The sequence below is a fragment of the Neolamprologus brichardi genome, chromosome 14, assembly GCF_056152115.1.
Source record: "Neolamprologus brichardi isolate AB-2024 chromosome 14, ASM5615211v1, whole genome shotgun sequence".
Classification (NCBI taxonomy): domain Eukaryota; kingdom Metazoa; phylum Chordata; class Actinopteri; order Cichliformes; family Cichlidae; genus Neolamprologus; species Neolamprologus brichardi.
Window position 1 is genome coordinate 13,150,354 of NC_142117.1, and position 16,562 is coordinate 13,166,915.

Consider the following 16,562-nt stretch of genomic DNA (forward strand, 5'->3'; position numbering starts at 1 on the left):
CTAATCAACCCAATCTTTTTTTATCGTGGGTCCGACAAACGGTGCGACGTTTATTTAATGAGGCTGAAAAGACAGAATACTGCATTGAAGACAAGTGGCAGGCTGGCTTCAAATGTCAAGCTTTGTCCTGGTTTAGTGGTTGAATTTATGAAACTCTTCACACATCAGCACTCAGCAGGTGACTATCCGACATCTCGCGGTTGATGAAAACCATCTCCCTTTCCTTTTCCGCTTCATTTCCTCAGATTGCGCCCATCAGAATACAAACAGATACCTGCAGGCTTGTGTCTGTGTTATTTATTCAAAATGAGATGGAGTTCGCCGCTCTCTTAGGAACACTCGCCTCTGCCAAGGAGGCAAAACGCTACCAAAAAACACAACATTTGCACATTCTTAGTAATGTTTGTATGCGTGTGTCATTCTGAAACTTTGTAGTGGTGTAATGTTAACAATCCATTAAAATTTAGCTCACATCTTCAAAGTTCACTTAAATATTTATTGGTGGAAAATTAACAAAATGCCTCCAATTTAGAAACTATGATTCTTACAAGTGTGGGGTGTATCATCAACATATAGAAAGACTTTAAAGAATTGTGTCACATTTGACCTCTGACCTCTCCATCAAAATGTGTTATATCTATAAAGAAAGTATTTTCAGGAAATATACTGTAGTATCATGTTATACAGTGACTTCTAGTTATTTACAGCACTATTCCCTTGAAGGTAAACGCTGCTTTGGTGGAGGTTTGTGGAGAGCTTCTTGTTGTTGAAGAAGATGCTGAGTTAGTTTTTGGAGATGACTCAACTTCTTCTAAAGTTCAAAAGCATTTTGCTGCTGTGCAGGAAAGAGAAACCAAAACAAAACCACCGGAAGTTAAAAAGCTTGAGGTTGAAGTTTGTTTCTAATTAGAGGTAAAATGTGGTGTTGTTGTCTGTGCTATGTTTGGCAGGTCTATATCAGAGCTTCAGTGCACTGTCTGACTGTTTGCTTTAGGAGGAGGGTGCTGCCTGGTTAGAGCGAGAACATTACATGACTCTGAACTCATTTAAAGGTCGCTGAATGCCCGCTCGGCCGAGTTTTACGCTGTTGCATGAGTGTAGAAAGGCTCACGGCTGCAGCTGCTTTAAAAGCCAGATTAAGACCTTTTCTCCTGGGAGACAGTCAGTTATCTTTGGAAACCCACATTTAACTAAAAATGATGTTATAGGAAAAAGATAATCTGCTCAGCTTCCGTGCGGTGCCCCCCCTCCAAAAAAAACAAGTCCTAATCTGAGCATTACCTCTCGTTGACCTCCATCTTGATTCCTGTATCAACTGCTCGAGAATTGTTGAGCATTTCCTGTTGGAGCGCACAGAGGAGCATAAGGGGGGGAGAAGAGTGAGAGGTTAATACTGCTGCAAAGTCAAACAGGGGACAATGTTTTCACACTGGACACTCGCACAAACACCTGGTGCCTAATGACCAAAGTTAAACACCCCTCCCAAACACACTTATGCACCTCTATCCTGGCAGCGGCTGATTCCACAGCGGCAGAAGTGGCAGCCATTTCCTGCTCCACGAGGTCTCCCAGCTCCCCCTGCTGCAGCTCCAAACCCCGAGGACGCAATTTCTGAAACAGCGGAAAGTCAAGTATTCACATTAAGGGAGAAATTAGCCATCGTATCACAAAGCAGCTGCGGACACAGAGCGACTCTTTATCTCTACCCACCTCTGCCGTGGCCAGGACGGCCTCCAGAGCTGCCTTCAGCTTGCTGCTGTCCGCTGCAGCGAGGCCGTCCTGCTGCTTCATCTGTCCCAGCAGAGCCAAAGCTTCAGCCCCGCACACCTTCACACTCTCTGACAGGGCTGACACACAAAAATTGGCAGGAAGGATGCACGTGTTATAAATCCACAAACACACACTCTAAGTGTTTGAGCTACCAGATTTATACTCTGTGAACTCTGGGATGTGACAGTGCCACAAGCAGCTGAAGCTGGAGTGTTAATTAAACCGATATCTCCTCAGGCGTGTCAACTGCTGCAGACGAACACTCTGACAGGAGGAAGCCAAAATATAACTCTGCAGCACCTGACAGCCAGATGATTTGCTCTAAACTGTACACAGGCTCCACAGGCAATGTATGGAAGCACACACACCGAGTCAAAGCTAAGTGCTCCTCATCGATCCTTAGCCTCTGCAGCCTCTGGTTTTGACCCAGTGTTTAGGTTTTGTTTTTTTCTTTTGTAGCAGTAAAATAAGTGCTGGCCAAAACTCCATTATATTTGGGCATGTTTAGACTTGCCATCTCCCCGAGGGCGAAAACATTTCATCTGCATGAAGTCAGCACTTTTGTTCTATTCTGGCCTGTTTTGGCTCACATTCTGTGTTTAAAACACGACTAAAGAACTATTTGCGACTGCAATGTGAGTGTCCCGCCACACGATATACTGACATACACTTAATGGTCACTTTATTAGGTACAGCTGTTCAAAAGCGCAAGTTAAGCATATCTAAATCATCAATGGACTTATGTGTCCAGACATGGTCAACATGAAGAACTGGGTAAAGAAGTAAGCTGTGGCTAAGAGGAGAGGGCAGCTGTCACTAGCCATTTTCACACAGCTTGTCAGTGTTGTGGAAGGAGAAATATCAAACAGTTAGCAGGAAGTTAGCTCGCTAGTTTCCACCTAAACATATGATATACCATGTTCTGGGAGATTTCTGAACAAATTAAAACGTACTGCTCTGCTACCACTTCTAACATAAATGAAGGCAGAAAACTAAACAGCAATGACTTATGTAGGGTTACTGAAGTTGGGCTAGCTGGTATATAATGATGTGCTACGTGATCGCTAGCGACACAGCTGTGTTACCATAAGATTAGCACAGTGAAACCGGAGGATGAACGCTAACTTTTTCACACTCAGCTGCGAGAGAATTCAACATTAATGAATACGGAAAAGAGGAAGCAAGAATATTGAGCAGAGTAAAGTTTGACTTATCTGACTGTTTTGTTTCGCTTAATGCGCCTTATGTATGAAAACAGGCCCGTTATCGACAGTGAGCCTTTCGGCCCGAAAAATACGGTATGAGGCACTGAGTGTCCTGCACTTAAACATTCATTTAATATCACGTACACATATACACATACTGTCCCTCAAGAAGACACTGAGAAAAAATAAAGAATAACATTGAGACTGTAACTTTGCCTTAAGTCATTGTTGATTTTGTCTTCACTCTCCATCCCCCGCCAAGCTGCACCTGTGATTCTGCGGCTGCTCGCTGATGAGCTGACAGATAAGATCTTTTCTTATCCTCTGCATCCTTACCCTATCACCTCTGCCTCCCACAGGCGCCCTGTGGGAGGCAGAGGTGAAACACTATTTTTTTTCAGTGTTTCAACTGAAAAAATAGAATGCCATTGATAAAAAAATAGAATGCCTTTGATCCCCTGTGATGTCATCATCTTCTGTGACCCTGTGATGTCATCATCTGAGAGAAAAAACCCTTAAATAGGAGCTTTGCTCTGTTAAACTTTGCTGCTCAACGGACCTTGACCTGACAGTAAGCAAACCATTTTGGAGAGTTTTGAGAGAATTTCGCGTTACTTAGCAATTCACTGACCAAGCCGACACATTTCACCATGTCAGCTAACCCATCCTTCCGCTCAAATGAGCTTGGAATAGTTAAAGGGAGCATTTTGGGAAATCACTACAAGGTAGAGGCTTTCCTTGGAGAAGGGGGCTTTGGTATTGTAGCCAAATGTCGTGATACCATGACCAACCGAGCTGTGGCTATTAAAGTAAACAAGAGCCGCCCTGATATTCTGCAACAGGCAAAACTGGAAATTTTCATCCTGGAGCAGCTGAGAAGGTTGGATCCAGATGCCGCCAACATTGTTAAATGGAACGGCTTTTTCCACGACGGAGAGCGGGTTTGCTTAAAGTTCGAACTCCTCGATCAATGCCTGTGGGACTACATAGGGGACCGGAAAAACCAGGGTCTCCCCATAAGCGAAGTCAGGCCAATTTTAGGTCAGCTCACAAATGCTCTGTCCCACCTGGGTTCTGTGGGAATAGTGCACGCTGACCTCAAACCTGGAAACATCATGGTTGTAAACCGCCATGAGTCTCCCATCAAAGTCAAACTTATAGACTTTGGCCTCGCATGTCCTGCGTCTGCAGTGATGCCTGGTGACCGTGTGGGGACGGTTGGTTATAGTGCACCTGAGGTTATGCTTGGCCTTCCTTATAACGAAGCAAGTGACATGTGGTCTCTGGGGCTGGTGGCTGTTGAGCTTGTTACAGGGGTGCCACTCTACCCTGGAAATGAAGACTATGATGTTTTGAAATTCATCATAGAGACTCAGGGTCAGCCACCAGATCATGTTCTAGACTCTGGCGTGTACACTGAAGATTATTTCATTGAAGACAACAACAACCAACAGCGCTGGACATTTAAGACTGACCAACAATTTCAGTACGAGACAGGATATGAATCCCTGGAGACAAGATACATCAAACTGACGCGTCTGGATGACCTCGAACAAGTAATGATGTTTAGAAGAGGACCTGAAAATGGCCAACGTTTGTTTGTAAGCTTAATTAAACAGATGTTGGCCTTGGATGCAAACCAGCGCATAACACCGTCGGAGGTTCTCCGGCATCCCTTTTTCAGCCCTCAGAGTTCCCCTTGCATTGACATGAGTGCTGAAAGACCACAAAACCCTGTGGTCTTTCAGCACCCTTCAAACTTGAAATGCAAGAGATCAGAGAAAATCAACTGCAGTTTTCAAAACTCGGTTGAATTTTCTCAGCAAGTATTCGTACACACATCAGCCAGCCCATCCTTCAGCTCAGATGAGCTTGAAATAGTTGAAGGGAGCATTTTGGGAAACCACTACAAGGTAGAGGCTTTCCTCGGAGAAGGGGGCTTTGGTATTGTAGCCAAATGCTGTGATACCAAAACCAACCGAGCTGTGGCTATTAAGGTGAACAAGAACCGCACTGATATTCTGCAACAGGCAAAAAAGGAAATTTTCATCCTGGAGCAGCTGAGAAGGTTGGATCCAGATGCCGCCAACATTGTTCAATGGAACGGCTTTTTCCTTGACAGAGAGCGGGTTTGCCTGAAATTTGAACTCCTTGATCAATGCCTGTGGGACTACATACGGGACCCGAATAACCGGCGTCTCCCCATAAGCGAAGTCAGGCCAATTTTAGGTCAACTCACAAATGCTCTGTCCCACCTGGGTTCTTTGGGAATAGTGCACGCTGACATCAAACCTGGAAACATCATGGTTGTAAATCGCTATGAGTCTCCAGTCAAAGTCAGACTTATAGACTTTGGCCTCGCATGTCCTGCGTCTGCAGTGATGCCTGGTGAACGTGTGGGGACAGTTGGTTATAGTGCACCTGAGGTTATGCTTGGCCTTCCTTATAACGAAGCAAGTGACATGTGGTCTCTGGGGCTGGTGGCTGTGGAGCTTGTTACAGGGGTGCCACTCTACCCTGGAAAAAAATATTATGATGTTTTGAAATTCATCATAGAGACTCAGGGTCAGCCACCAGATCATGTTCTCGATCCTGGCGTGTACACTGAAGACTATTTCACAAAAGACAACTACAACTACAACCAACAACGCTGGACATTTAAGACCGCCCAACAATTTAAATATGAGACAGGATATGAATCTTTGGAGACAAGATACATAAAACTGACACGTCTGGATGACCTCGAACAAATAATGATGTTTAGACGAGGACCTGAAGATGGCCAACGCTTATTTGTCAGCCTAATTAAAGACATGTTGGCCTTGGATGCACACCAGCGGATAACACCCTCTCAGGTTCTCCGGCATCCCTTTTTCAGCCCTGGCCTCTCCAACAGGTTCCCAAGTATCGACACTGAAAAACCATACAGAGTCAATCTCCAGCATGACATCTTCCACCCTGGACAAAAGTGATAAAAACACAAACTGGGGTTTTAAAAGGATATTAACAGCAAATTACACTGGAAATATTAATTAAGCTGCTCCAATAATTATCACTTTGGCTTTTTTTTTTATTTTAATTTTCACTCCCCCCACCCCAACCAGTCGCGGCAGATGACTGTCCCTTCCTGAGCCTGGTTCTGTCGAAGGTTTCTTCCTTTTTAAAGGGAGTTTTTCCTTCCCACTGTCGCTAAATGCTTGCTCATAGGGAAATCTTCTGGTTGTTGGAGTGGCCAAAACTCTAGGGGAACTAGCAATTCTTGCGAAAATTAAAAAAAAAAAAAAGCCTACCAATATTTAAAGCAGAGCAGCGGACACCTTACCATCACATCAGTCCTTTAATCCGACCTAAAACACCACGTTTACAGAAATAAATTCCATACAAATTGTAAATAAATTGTTGTTTTTGATTGTTTATAAATATATAGTGCTACCCTTCAGCCTCCTAGTAGACATACCTGTGTTATAAATGTGAAACTCCTTCAATTTTCAGAAAAGTTGACCTCTGACCTTGAAGTCAAGGTCACTGAGATTTAAGCTTCACAGAGATTTTCAGTAGATGCAACCATGGTATTGACTTGAAAAATCTACACAATCACAAACTTGGATGTCCACAGCGCCTCGCCATATACCAAAGATTAAGAGGTGTTTTTTTCTAGGTTTTTATAAAGATTACAAAACACAAATAACAAAAATGTCAACGCTATTTTGATGTTGTCTAATGTAGCGCAAAGAAAAAAACAAAACAAACCCAAAGACTAATAAATAAAATAAATATATATTACATACATATATATATGTATATACTACATACTATAAAACAATTTAGTGGTCCACAATGGGGTCAATGAACAGAATGAAGGAAGTAAGTCATTTTTATATGACAATAGTGTGAAAAATCATTTTTTTGTATTTGTTTGTCACACTTAAACATTTCAGATCATCAAACAATTACTTTTTTTAATGTATAAAGAAAAATCCTTTAACTGTCCAGTTTTCTTGATGTTATGATGCTTCTACCACTGGTTTGTCATTAATAAATCAGACTTTGATTGCTGCAGCAGAAAAAAGACAAATAGAAAATGGTGCAGATTTACACTTTACCTGAAACAGAGCAAAAGTGCTCTTTACATAGGTTAATGAATATTAACTAATATAGGCTAGATATCTGGACATTACTAGCTTCATTTGGGCCTTCTGACCATTAGTCCTCTGGCTTATTGGAATCTTGACCGTCTCCAGTTAGTCCAGAATGCTGCTGCAAGGTTTTTAACTAAGACACGAAAAAGAAAGCACATTACACCAGTTTTACGTTCATTACACTGGTTTCCAGTACATTTTAGAATCCATTTTAAAATCTTGGTACTGACTTTTAAAGCTTTGAATTGTGATGCCTCTGTCTACATTTCTGATCTTTTAGAACCCCACGCTCCCTCTCGCAGCCTGAGATCATCTAATCAAAGGCTGTTGGTAGTTCCACAAACACGTTTTAAGACCAGAGGAGAATTTTTTTTAGAGCAGTGGCCCCCAGGTTGTAGAATGCTCTCCCTCCATCATTACGTTGCCTTGATTGTATTTATTCTTTTAAAAAGCAGCTTAAGGCTCATTTATTTAGATTGGCTTTTAATTAGATTTGTGCTGTATGTTCGATTGTGCTTTTTTAAAAATGTATTTCTGTTTTTATATTACTGTGAAGCACTTTGTGGTTTTTATCCTGTGACGAGTGCTATATAAATAAATTGAATTGAATTGGATTTTTGTTCTTATTCTGGTCAAACTGTGCTTCATTATTTGTTTACAGCACAGCTACAGTTCCAGGTGACTTCAAGTCAAAAGGATACTACATGTCAATGGCCAGCAGCCTGTATTCAGTTTGAATATTGCAGTAAATGAATATGGATCTGTTTCTATTGGGTTGTAAAGTTGGTCTCATTGTTACATCCAAATTTTGGAGTGGGATAAATAGAAAAAGAAACAAGAGAGAGTGGATTTGTAGTTATAAATCCAAAGTCGCTCCATCACTAAGCAGACAGTGACTTCACTGTACTCAGATGACCTCTACAGTCACCAGACCTCCATCCAATACAGCACCTTTGGGATGTGGTGGAACGAGAGATTCACAAATCTGCAGCAGCTGTGTGATGCTGTCATGTCAAATCTCTGTAGGTTGTTTCCTGCACCTTATTTAAAGCGTGCCATGAGGAATTAAGGCTGTTTTGAAGCAAAAAACCGGTCCAGCCCAGTATTAGCAAGGTGTACCTAATAAAGTGACCAGTGAGTGTAAGGATCAGAACAGTTCAGATAAGTAAGGAAATGAAAATCTCCATAAACTGAAATGATCTCTCTGTACCTCTCACAGAGAACAATCTTACCGTCAGCCTGCTCCACAGGCACCATGTGGGAGGTGGCACTACCCTGAACTATGGTGTCGCCCACCAGGTGGCCAGACTGGGTCACTGCACGCACCAGCTCAGACACACCTGCACAAAACAGCAGAAAAAAGAAAGTAAAAATGATCACAAATATTCATCAGCTTTATTTAACAGCATTAACACAGCGTGATTTTAAAAGATAACAAATTACAAACAAATAACTAATTTTATTCTTTCACATTCTGATTTCGTCTCACCCGTGTTGTCAGCCAGGAAGGCCACTCTGGTAGAATTTAATCTCTCCATACACTCTAAGGAGGCCTGACACCTGGATGCAAGGTAGTCTGCAGAGATGCAGCGACACACTTGATGAGAGCATGCACACGAACGCGCTGCTACACACAGAGCTGACTATCACAGTTGCACTGCACAGAATCCACACGTCAGACTCTGACCTGCCGAGCTGGTGCAGCTGATGTGCGCCGGGTCGTCTATCTGAGCCAGACTGTCCTGGATGATCTTCTTCGCCTCCTCCACGGCGCCCTGCAGGCTGGCCCAACGAGCCGCTGCCAGCTGGCTCTCTAACGCCTGCTCCCTGCTCTCCTGTGGACAAACGCACATGGTCAAACTAACAAACATCGCAATCTGCACACTCCGAGCCGCTCGCGTCTCCGACGTGCTCGATTTAAAGTGACTAAAATTAAGAAGTTTACAAGCGGAGATGTTTGAATTCATCACCTTCTCATTGAGTTGGTTCTGCAGGGTTTCAGCACTCTTCACCCTGCTCTCTCTTTCCGTCACCAGCGAGCTTTGGACCCGCTCTAGCTCCTCCCCCCGGGCCGCAAGCTCCGCCTCCACCTTCGACAACGACTGGACCAGCTCGGCTTTCTCCGACTCCAACGCTGCCAGCTGAGTGCCGAGCACCTCGCTCGACTGTGTCGAGGAAATAAAACATGGACAAAACAAAAACAATGAAGTGAGAGGAACAACAGAAGGAAACGATTTGGATGGTCAGGATAATTCACAGCTGTCGGGATCAGGAAGAGCTCTGACCTCACTATAAAAACCCAAACACACACACAAAAAAACCCCACTTCATCTTTAACCACAATAACCATGCTGTCTCAGACTCCAGAGCTTTGGGGTTGACCTTTAAATAAAGGAACTCTGGGAATTTGTGGTTTTGTAATATAGCTACATCCTCGTGTCTTTGGAGGAGAGCAGTGGAACTTGAGCCGAGTGCGTGCCCTTTTATTTGCAGGTAGATAGTGAAGTGTAAAAGCAAGAAAAGGTGAAAGACTTACAGCCTGGGTGCCGGCAGGTCCAACAGACAGAGGAGGAAACGAAGAAGAAACAGAACTGTTAGGCTTTTTAAAGCTGCGGTGTGAGAGCTGCTCATTGGGGAGAAGGAAAAATAAAGTGACAAGAGCGATAAAATGTGGGCTGTGGGAGCGAAAAGAACTGGAGAGAGACGGAGGAGGACAGAAAGAGTGATGGAGTTGATAAGTAGATGCTGCAAAGAATAGGAAGTCAGGAGTGGGAGGCTGAGAGACGGATGAAAGGCACAGGGAACAGAGCATGTGCAGAGAAACGGCACAGTCGTCGGGGATCCTGAGGGTTAACAGCATGATTCAGGGATTTTATTTTATTTTTTTAATTACGCTTATCCCGTTATGAATATTCCTGTAAATGATCTCGTCAACTCCAGCTTTTTTTGCTCCCCTCTGAAACATCCGTAGTTAAGATCCTGGAATGAAATGCTGCACTAATGTAAGGGACTAAATATCCGTGTTTCCATAAGCAGTTAAAGATTTTTACCGCTCTCATCTCTCGCTCTCTCTTTGTTTTCTGCAACTTTTTCTATTCAGCTCAGCAATGACAAAAAAACAACAAACAAACCGAGACGCGAATAAGAAAAGAAACGAGGCGGTGAGGGGAAAAAATTAATACATAACAATTGCTTCTGTTTAAATTTCTCCACTGTGAAAATCGTTTCATTCAATCGCTGATGTCAAACAAACGAATTAGCATATCAATTCTAACACAAGCTGCGCTTTGAGTCTCTGAAGCGGTTCGTGTACAGGAACAGTCGGTGACTAAGAGAGGAGACGATGAAAAAGAAATGGAGGGCGTGGATGATGGACGGGGACGGAGCGTGTTTTTATGGAGCGAGATTGTGACAGAAAAGCGGTTATTTAACTTTGAGTCAGCGTCCGGGATGTGTTGTTACCATTTAAACGTACTGTGTAAAAGTGTTGAGCCATCCCTCATTTGTTTCATTCCAACAAGCTTAAAAGTCCATCTTTGCTATGATTTGCTATGATCTTTGCTATGATTTGCTTTATTAGAGATAAGCCTCGTTTTCCCCTGACGGCTCTCTGGGTCAAACCGGAACCAGCGTCTGATGAAAAACTGTGACAAACTTTCAGAAAGCCTGGAGAATTATTGCTTTAGGTCACTTTACAAATGCCAAGAAAGCCTGACTCCTTCGAAGAAAAATCTACAGATCTGAGGCTTGGTGTGCTCCAGGATCACAGGAGGATATCAGCTGTATTTAACTTTGACCCTTCTCTGCTGCCAAGCTAGAGAGTGACTGAGATCATTTAATAATTGATGATTAGAATAAGAGCGTGTGGTGTCAGCGCCCCATTATAAGACTTTATACATAAAGATCACACAGGTCACCCATGTCATTAATCTTTTCGCACTCTCTTGTATTAGCTGGTGTTTTTATAGATTCATGTTAAAGGGCAGGGAGCGCGCTATAAATTAGTTTTGTAATTTTTCACAGCAACTCCGGGATCTGGATTTAGGATCTGAGCAAAGAAAGGAGAGGAGAGACCTGCTGCGAAGAGGCCATGCTGGTCTTCAGGGAGTCCAGCTCTGCCCGGCTTGAGACCAGCTCTCTCTGGAGCTCCTGAAGATGCTCGAGCTGCTCCCGCTCCTGAGCAACAAAAGCCCAAATTAAACGTCAGACATCTTAAAAACAACAGCCTGTTTGGTCACTTTGCAGCAAAAAATCCAACTTTACCAAACTCTGCACACCATTTGGAGCGAAACCACCGAGCTGGAAGCACGGGGCCAGCTTTCCGTACACGTTTGGCAGTGATGACCAAACCAGCCTCGTTCTCACCTGTCTGTCCGCCGCCTCCTGAGCGGCCTTCACCTTCTCCTGCATCTCTTTCCTCACCGCCTCCACTTCATCCTGTGCCGCCCGAGCTACCGTCATCTGCCGGGTCACCTCTGCGTTCTGCATACAGACACACAAAGAAACACTTGTAATTCAGACAGCAGATCCTCAGCTTGACAGAAATAAAGGACACGAGGAGGCCACTGCGATCGAAGGATCTCATGAAGTAGAGGGTCTCACCTTTCTCAGCAGGTCTGCGTGGCTCTGAACCAGCTCGGTGTACTTCTCCTTCAGCTTGGTGTAGCGCTGCTCGTTGGCCTGAGCTTTTCCTGGTAAAAGTCGCACGAACGCATAGAGAGACACACACACAGCAGGTGAAGCGGCTATGTCAGATGTAGAGTGTACGACCGTGACCAAAAATTCGACTCGTTGACTGAGTAGATAATGTGCCGGTGTAGAATAAACAAAGCCTTACTCTCAATCTCCGTTAGGCTTCTCTGCTCCTTCTCCGTGTCCTCCCTGACCCTCCGCAGGTCGTCCAGTTCGGCCTTCAGGAACTCGCTCTCTCCCACAGCCTGCAGCCTCAGGTGGCTCTGCTCGGCAAGCTCCGCCTCCAGCTCGTTGACTCGCCCCCGCAGAGCCTGGCACAACCGACCGCTCTGGCGACGGACAGGAGAGCGGGAGAAAGGGTCACACGTTTTGTGAGGATGCTGCTTGGATAAAGTTAGAAAAAAAGCTGCAGTTTTTACCTCCAGTCTGAACGACTCCAGCTCCTCTTTGAGAGCCTGGATCTCCCTCGTCAGCTGCTCGATCAGCCGGTCTCTGTCATTAACATCACAGATAAAAATGAATCTAATCTGATCTTACAAGATTGTTGTTAACATAAGCAAAACTTTAGTTATTTGGGGTACAATGGCACACGTGTGTCCTGGACTGTTAGAGATACTTGGCAATATACATATCTACATAAAACTGGAGAACAAGATTCACACGGTACCATTCAGGCACCAGAGACATGTTTACTCAGCACTTGGGCCAATTTTATATACAATAAGTATTTATTCATGTCACTATGCTCCTGTAATGACACTCACTTGTCATCCTTGCGCATGCCGTTCTGACTGTTGAAGTTGAACGGGTCGATAGCAGCCGAGGTGCCAAACAGGTCGTCGAACTTTGTCTCCACAGGAGCCTGAAAAGGATAAACACACAAATCACATAGCAACCTAACGTGAAACATGTCACCACTTTTTTTTTAACTTTGATAATTATGATAGCTCATGAAAATCCAGCATCTCTTGCATTTAGAATATTTCCTTTCCAGTTTGTGTTTGTACAGTTTGGATTGTAATTTACTCAGAGTGTCTGACGGGCTAGTTCAGTACACGCAAGCACAATCATGAGGAGAACTGCTGACTTGACAGCGGCCCAGATGATCATCACTGACATCCTCAACAAGCAGGCACAGAAAGAGCCTGCAGAGAAGGAGCTGACTGAGGCTGTGGTCAGAGCACCACACGCTCAGACATCTTCAGGAAACCGATCCATTCCTAATATGAAACCACTTGTCAACCAGAGACAGCACTGAAAATGTTTTACCTGGACTAAGGACATCCCCTGTGGTTCAAAGTATCTTCCCAGATAAAAGTAAATTGTGTATTTCATTTGGAAATCAAGGATCTAGAGTCCAGTGTGAGGTTTCTGCAGTCTGGGATGATGTTGAGCGCTGTGTCACCTGCTGCTGTTGGAGGTGTTTGATCCAAAGTCAACACAGCTGTCTACCAAGAGATTTTAGAGCACTTTATGGAGAAGCCGACTTTCCACGTGCCCACGGTTTGTATACCATTTCATTAGTGCACTCGATCGACCCGCCTGAACTGAACCGTACTAGGAGGTATTGTCAAGTGGAAGATGAGAAACACCAGAGCTAAAAATACTGACAGGCTGAAAGCTTCTGTCAAACCCTCAGTAACACTTCAGCAGTGCCACGAGCAGATCACATGTTATACCAATAATTTGCATTAAACTGTTTGAGGTTGGACTGTTTCTATGCTGTAAAACCTTTTATTTATTTTTTAAAATTGATCTTATTAAATATTCCAATAAGCTGAGACACTGGATTTCATGTGCATCTGAAAAACAACATAATTAATACTATACAAACCAGATACAGAGGAAATGCTTAGATAGACGACACATTTAAATATAAATCTATGCGATGCGGCAGAGCGGCTCTACTGGATCCTATACGAGTTCACAGATGTTCCTAATAATTTGGCTGGACAAACAGAGAAGACAGCATCCAGAGCTGTTTATCTGGTTACCGGCAGCACGGGGACGTCTGTGTCCACCAGGTCGTCCGTTTCCACTACGTGCTCCGACTCCGGGGACGACGACTCGGCGGGGATCACGACCACGGGGCTGATGTGCTCCGACAGAGCAGATGCACGCAGGAAGTTTGGAGGGTTCTGCGACAATCAGAAAGGCACGAGGTTATTCTTTGTATAACGTCCTGGTTTCGTCAGGTTCATCACAGTGGAATTTGCCTACATTTTCATGAAAGCGTGACATGAATTTGCCTCGTGTCAGGACTTTCACATTTCATTTTCAGTTGTGAAAAACGATGGGATTCAACAATAAAGAGAAAAGCTTTGAACTGAAACTTTTACACGTTTAGGTGTGGTTTAAATGTGCTTAAGTCCTCACCTCAGGCAACTGTGGGATTTGAATCAGCCTCTTAAAATACTGCAGGTTACTGGAGCGATAAAACAGACTCTTTAGCCTGAAAGCAAAAAGGGGAGAGATATAAAAATGAAAAAGAGGAAACGGGAAAACCTCACTGAGAAAAGCAGACAGAGCAAAAAGGTCTGACACTAAAAATTCATTCAGCACGGTAACAAGAGCTCAGAGAAACTGTGACCAACTCTGTGTTAGTGTGAGACACTGAAAGTGAACTTCATACTTCTTGAACTGTTCCTGGAAGCGATCTCTGTGGCCCTGGAGAGTGTCAGCTGGAAGGCCTGCGTGCACACAAAGACAAGTAGCCAGGAATTACTTACAGACAGGTCGATCAGGATACTTTAAAACATGTCTGACTGCATACACGAGAATACTTCAGAACTGCAAATTTCCAATTTCCAGAGAGTAAGAAAAAGGCTTTTTGAAACTGAGCTGCTGGTTAATTTTTTTTTTTCCAGTGAGGCTTTGAAAATTTTCATGAGCCCGAGTGGTTCTGAGGAATCCGTCAATTCAGAGAGGAGAAACGCATCTCTCAATCTTTGAAGATAACTGTCAGAGATTTTAAGTATGCACACATCTGAGGAATATTAAGAGCCAAAGGTAAGGCTAGAAATCCTACCAGTGCAGTTCAGGAGACACAGGGCTTCATCAGCTTGTACTTAAGTGGTGCTTACGAGTGAGACTTTGAATACAAGCCCATACTACAGTATTTATTGGTCTGTGATTTTACTGTTGTAGGCAAAATGATGATGTCAAATATTTTTGAGGTATAGAAATGTTCAAAAGTGTCGAGCCACACCCACATTTCTTTATACTTTGCTTGGAAAAGGTGCAGTGACTTATTGAAGCGGGCAAACAAAACTGCATTGGGAGTGTGTTTGATGATTATCATGCTGAAAATTGAAAGTGATGCCAATCAGACATTTTCCAGGCAGTACTCCATTGTTTCCTGACAGAGACCATTTCTGATGAAGCTTCAGTGAACAGTAGACGGATCAACTGAAGGTCCAGATGCATCACTCAGGTCCTGTGTCAGGTCTTTTTTCTATTTCTTAAAGATGTGACTTTCAGATGCTGTTTATCTGCTGTGGATAGTTTTTTAGTCTTTCCCTTTCTTCTTTTGTCCTGCATCTGTTCAGTTTCCTCAAATTTTGTTTAAGGACACACTGCACACCACGCTGAGATATGCCAAGTTTCAGACTAATAGCTTTTTGAGAATTGCCTTGTTGGTGCAAAAATGCTATTTTATGGAATTTGTTACCAGTAGTCTGACACAAAAATGTTTACAAAGTGTGTAAAGACATTGGATCTTTGTTAGGTTGTCTGTTACGTGTAGACACAACACTGGTCCATCCACTGATCATTCGACTGCACTTGAATGAGTCATAAGTTAGTGTTAAATGGCTTAAGCACATCTGTGCTTTAGACAGATGTGCTGGCAATGACTACTATTTACCTTTAGCAACAAATTACAGATGCATTTAAAAAAAATGGCAGTTTTGTTCATCGCTAGCTGCAGACCTAATGTTGCTGTTGTATTTGTTGACCAGTTTCGAACATTGAAAACAATTAACATTAAACTAAAAATACAATTATGATTGAAACTGGTCAACAAACACAGTGAGACTAAGTCTTAACCACTAATGATTAAGCCAAGGATAAGCTAAGGTCAGAAAACCATAAACAGCATTTAGGATTTAAAAAAAAAAAAAAGTTTCAGAGTAAGGCCTGTGTTTATTTTCCTGCACAATCTCAACTAATACAAAAAAAATGGAAATAATCAGTTAACACCATGGATGAAATCCTGCTTTAGCTAGACATCAACAAATCAGCCCAGTCTAACAAGAGTTTCCAGTCACTTCAACGATATTCAAAAACTGCACAACATTTGCATTTAGTAACGACAACACTGAGCACCGCTGCAGTTATTGAGCCTGCAGCCGTGTGTGTGCTCGGCCAGCAGGGGTGTGTCACTCACATGAGTGCAGCTTAAACAGCAGCTTGACGGTGTAGTCATACAGGTGGCTGCAGTCGAGGATAACCTGGATGAGAGGAGCCAGACGACACTGACCCGCCGCCGTCACAGAGACCGACCGAGACATGTCTAGAGAGCTGAACACTGTGAGGAGAGAGACGGTCAATAAATGCAGACCCAAAAATCAATGCACACACATACACACATGAGCACTAGTAATTATTGCAAACAGTGGGAGACTCATCAATCATACATGTTTCATGACTCAATCAACTCGTGCTCTTCATTTTACTGCTTCTGCCACAATTAACTAATAAAGTGTCTGAGAGCAGCACACGGCTCACTCTTGCTGCACTTAAAAAAGGTTTTAAG

General features: G+C 43.4%; 2 protein-coding genes across 4 annotated transcripts in view; one reads left to right on the forward strand and one right to left on the reverse strand.

Annotated features, from left to right (window-relative positions):
* Positions 1 to 16,562, reverse strand: part of hip1 (huntingtin interacting protein 1) — a 58,442-nt gene that overhangs the window by 5,257 nt on the left and 36,623 nt on the right. For all 3 annotated transcript variants that reach the window (XM_087850851.1, XM_087850850.1, XM_006799922.2), the window contains 17 exons: positions 16,194 to 16,334; positions 14,439 to 14,496; positions 14,183 to 14,258; positions 13,801 to 13,944; positions 12,571 to 12,668; positions 12,226 to 12,298; positions 11,952 to 12,135; positions 11,717 to 11,805; positions 11,480 to 11,596; positions 11,189 to 11,290; positions 9,085 to 9,279; positions 8,802 to 8,949; positions 8,604 to 8,690; positions 8,347 to 8,454; positions 1,711 to 1,847; positions 1,501 to 1,611; positions 1,282 to 1,340 (listed from right to left, as the gene is read on the reverse strand). In XM_087850851.1, the coding sequence (XP_087706977.1) occupies positions 1,282 to 1,340; positions 1,501 to 1,611; positions 1,711 to 1,847; positions 8,347 to 8,454; positions 8,604 to 8,690; positions 8,802 to 8,949; positions 9,085 to 9,279; positions 11,189 to 11,290; positions 11,480 to 11,596; positions 11,717 to 11,805; positions 11,952 to 12,135; positions 12,226 to 12,298; positions 12,571 to 12,668; positions 13,801 to 13,944; positions 14,183 to 14,258; positions 14,439 to 14,496; positions 16,194 to 16,334 (1,927 nt within the window). The remainder of the gene's footprint in view (positions 1 to 1,281; positions 1,341 to 1,500; positions 1,612 to 1,710; positions 1,848 to 8,346; positions 8,455 to 8,603; positions 8,691 to 8,801; positions 8,950 to 9,084; positions 9,280 to 11,188; positions 11,291 to 11,479; positions 11,597 to 11,716; positions 11,806 to 11,951; positions 12,136 to 12,225; positions 12,299 to 12,570; positions 12,669 to 13,800; positions 13,945 to 14,182; positions 14,259 to 14,438; positions 14,497 to 16,193; positions 16,335 to 16,562) is intronic.
* Positions 3,364 to 6,346, forward strand: LOC148098834 (uncharacterized). Its single transcript, XM_087850852.1, has one exon. The coding sequence runs from the start codon at positions 3,626 to 3,628 to the stop codon at positions 5,945 to 5,947; it is 2,322 nt and encodes a 773-aa protein (XP_087706978.1). The 5' UTR covers positions 3,364 to 3,625; the 3' UTR covers positions 5,948 to 6,346.

Excerpts from the sequence above, each read along its gene's own strand:
- LOC148098834 (XM_087850852.1), top strand. The coding sequence starts at position 3,626 with ATGTCAGCTAACCCATCCTTCCGCTCAAATGAGCTTGGAATAGTTAAA.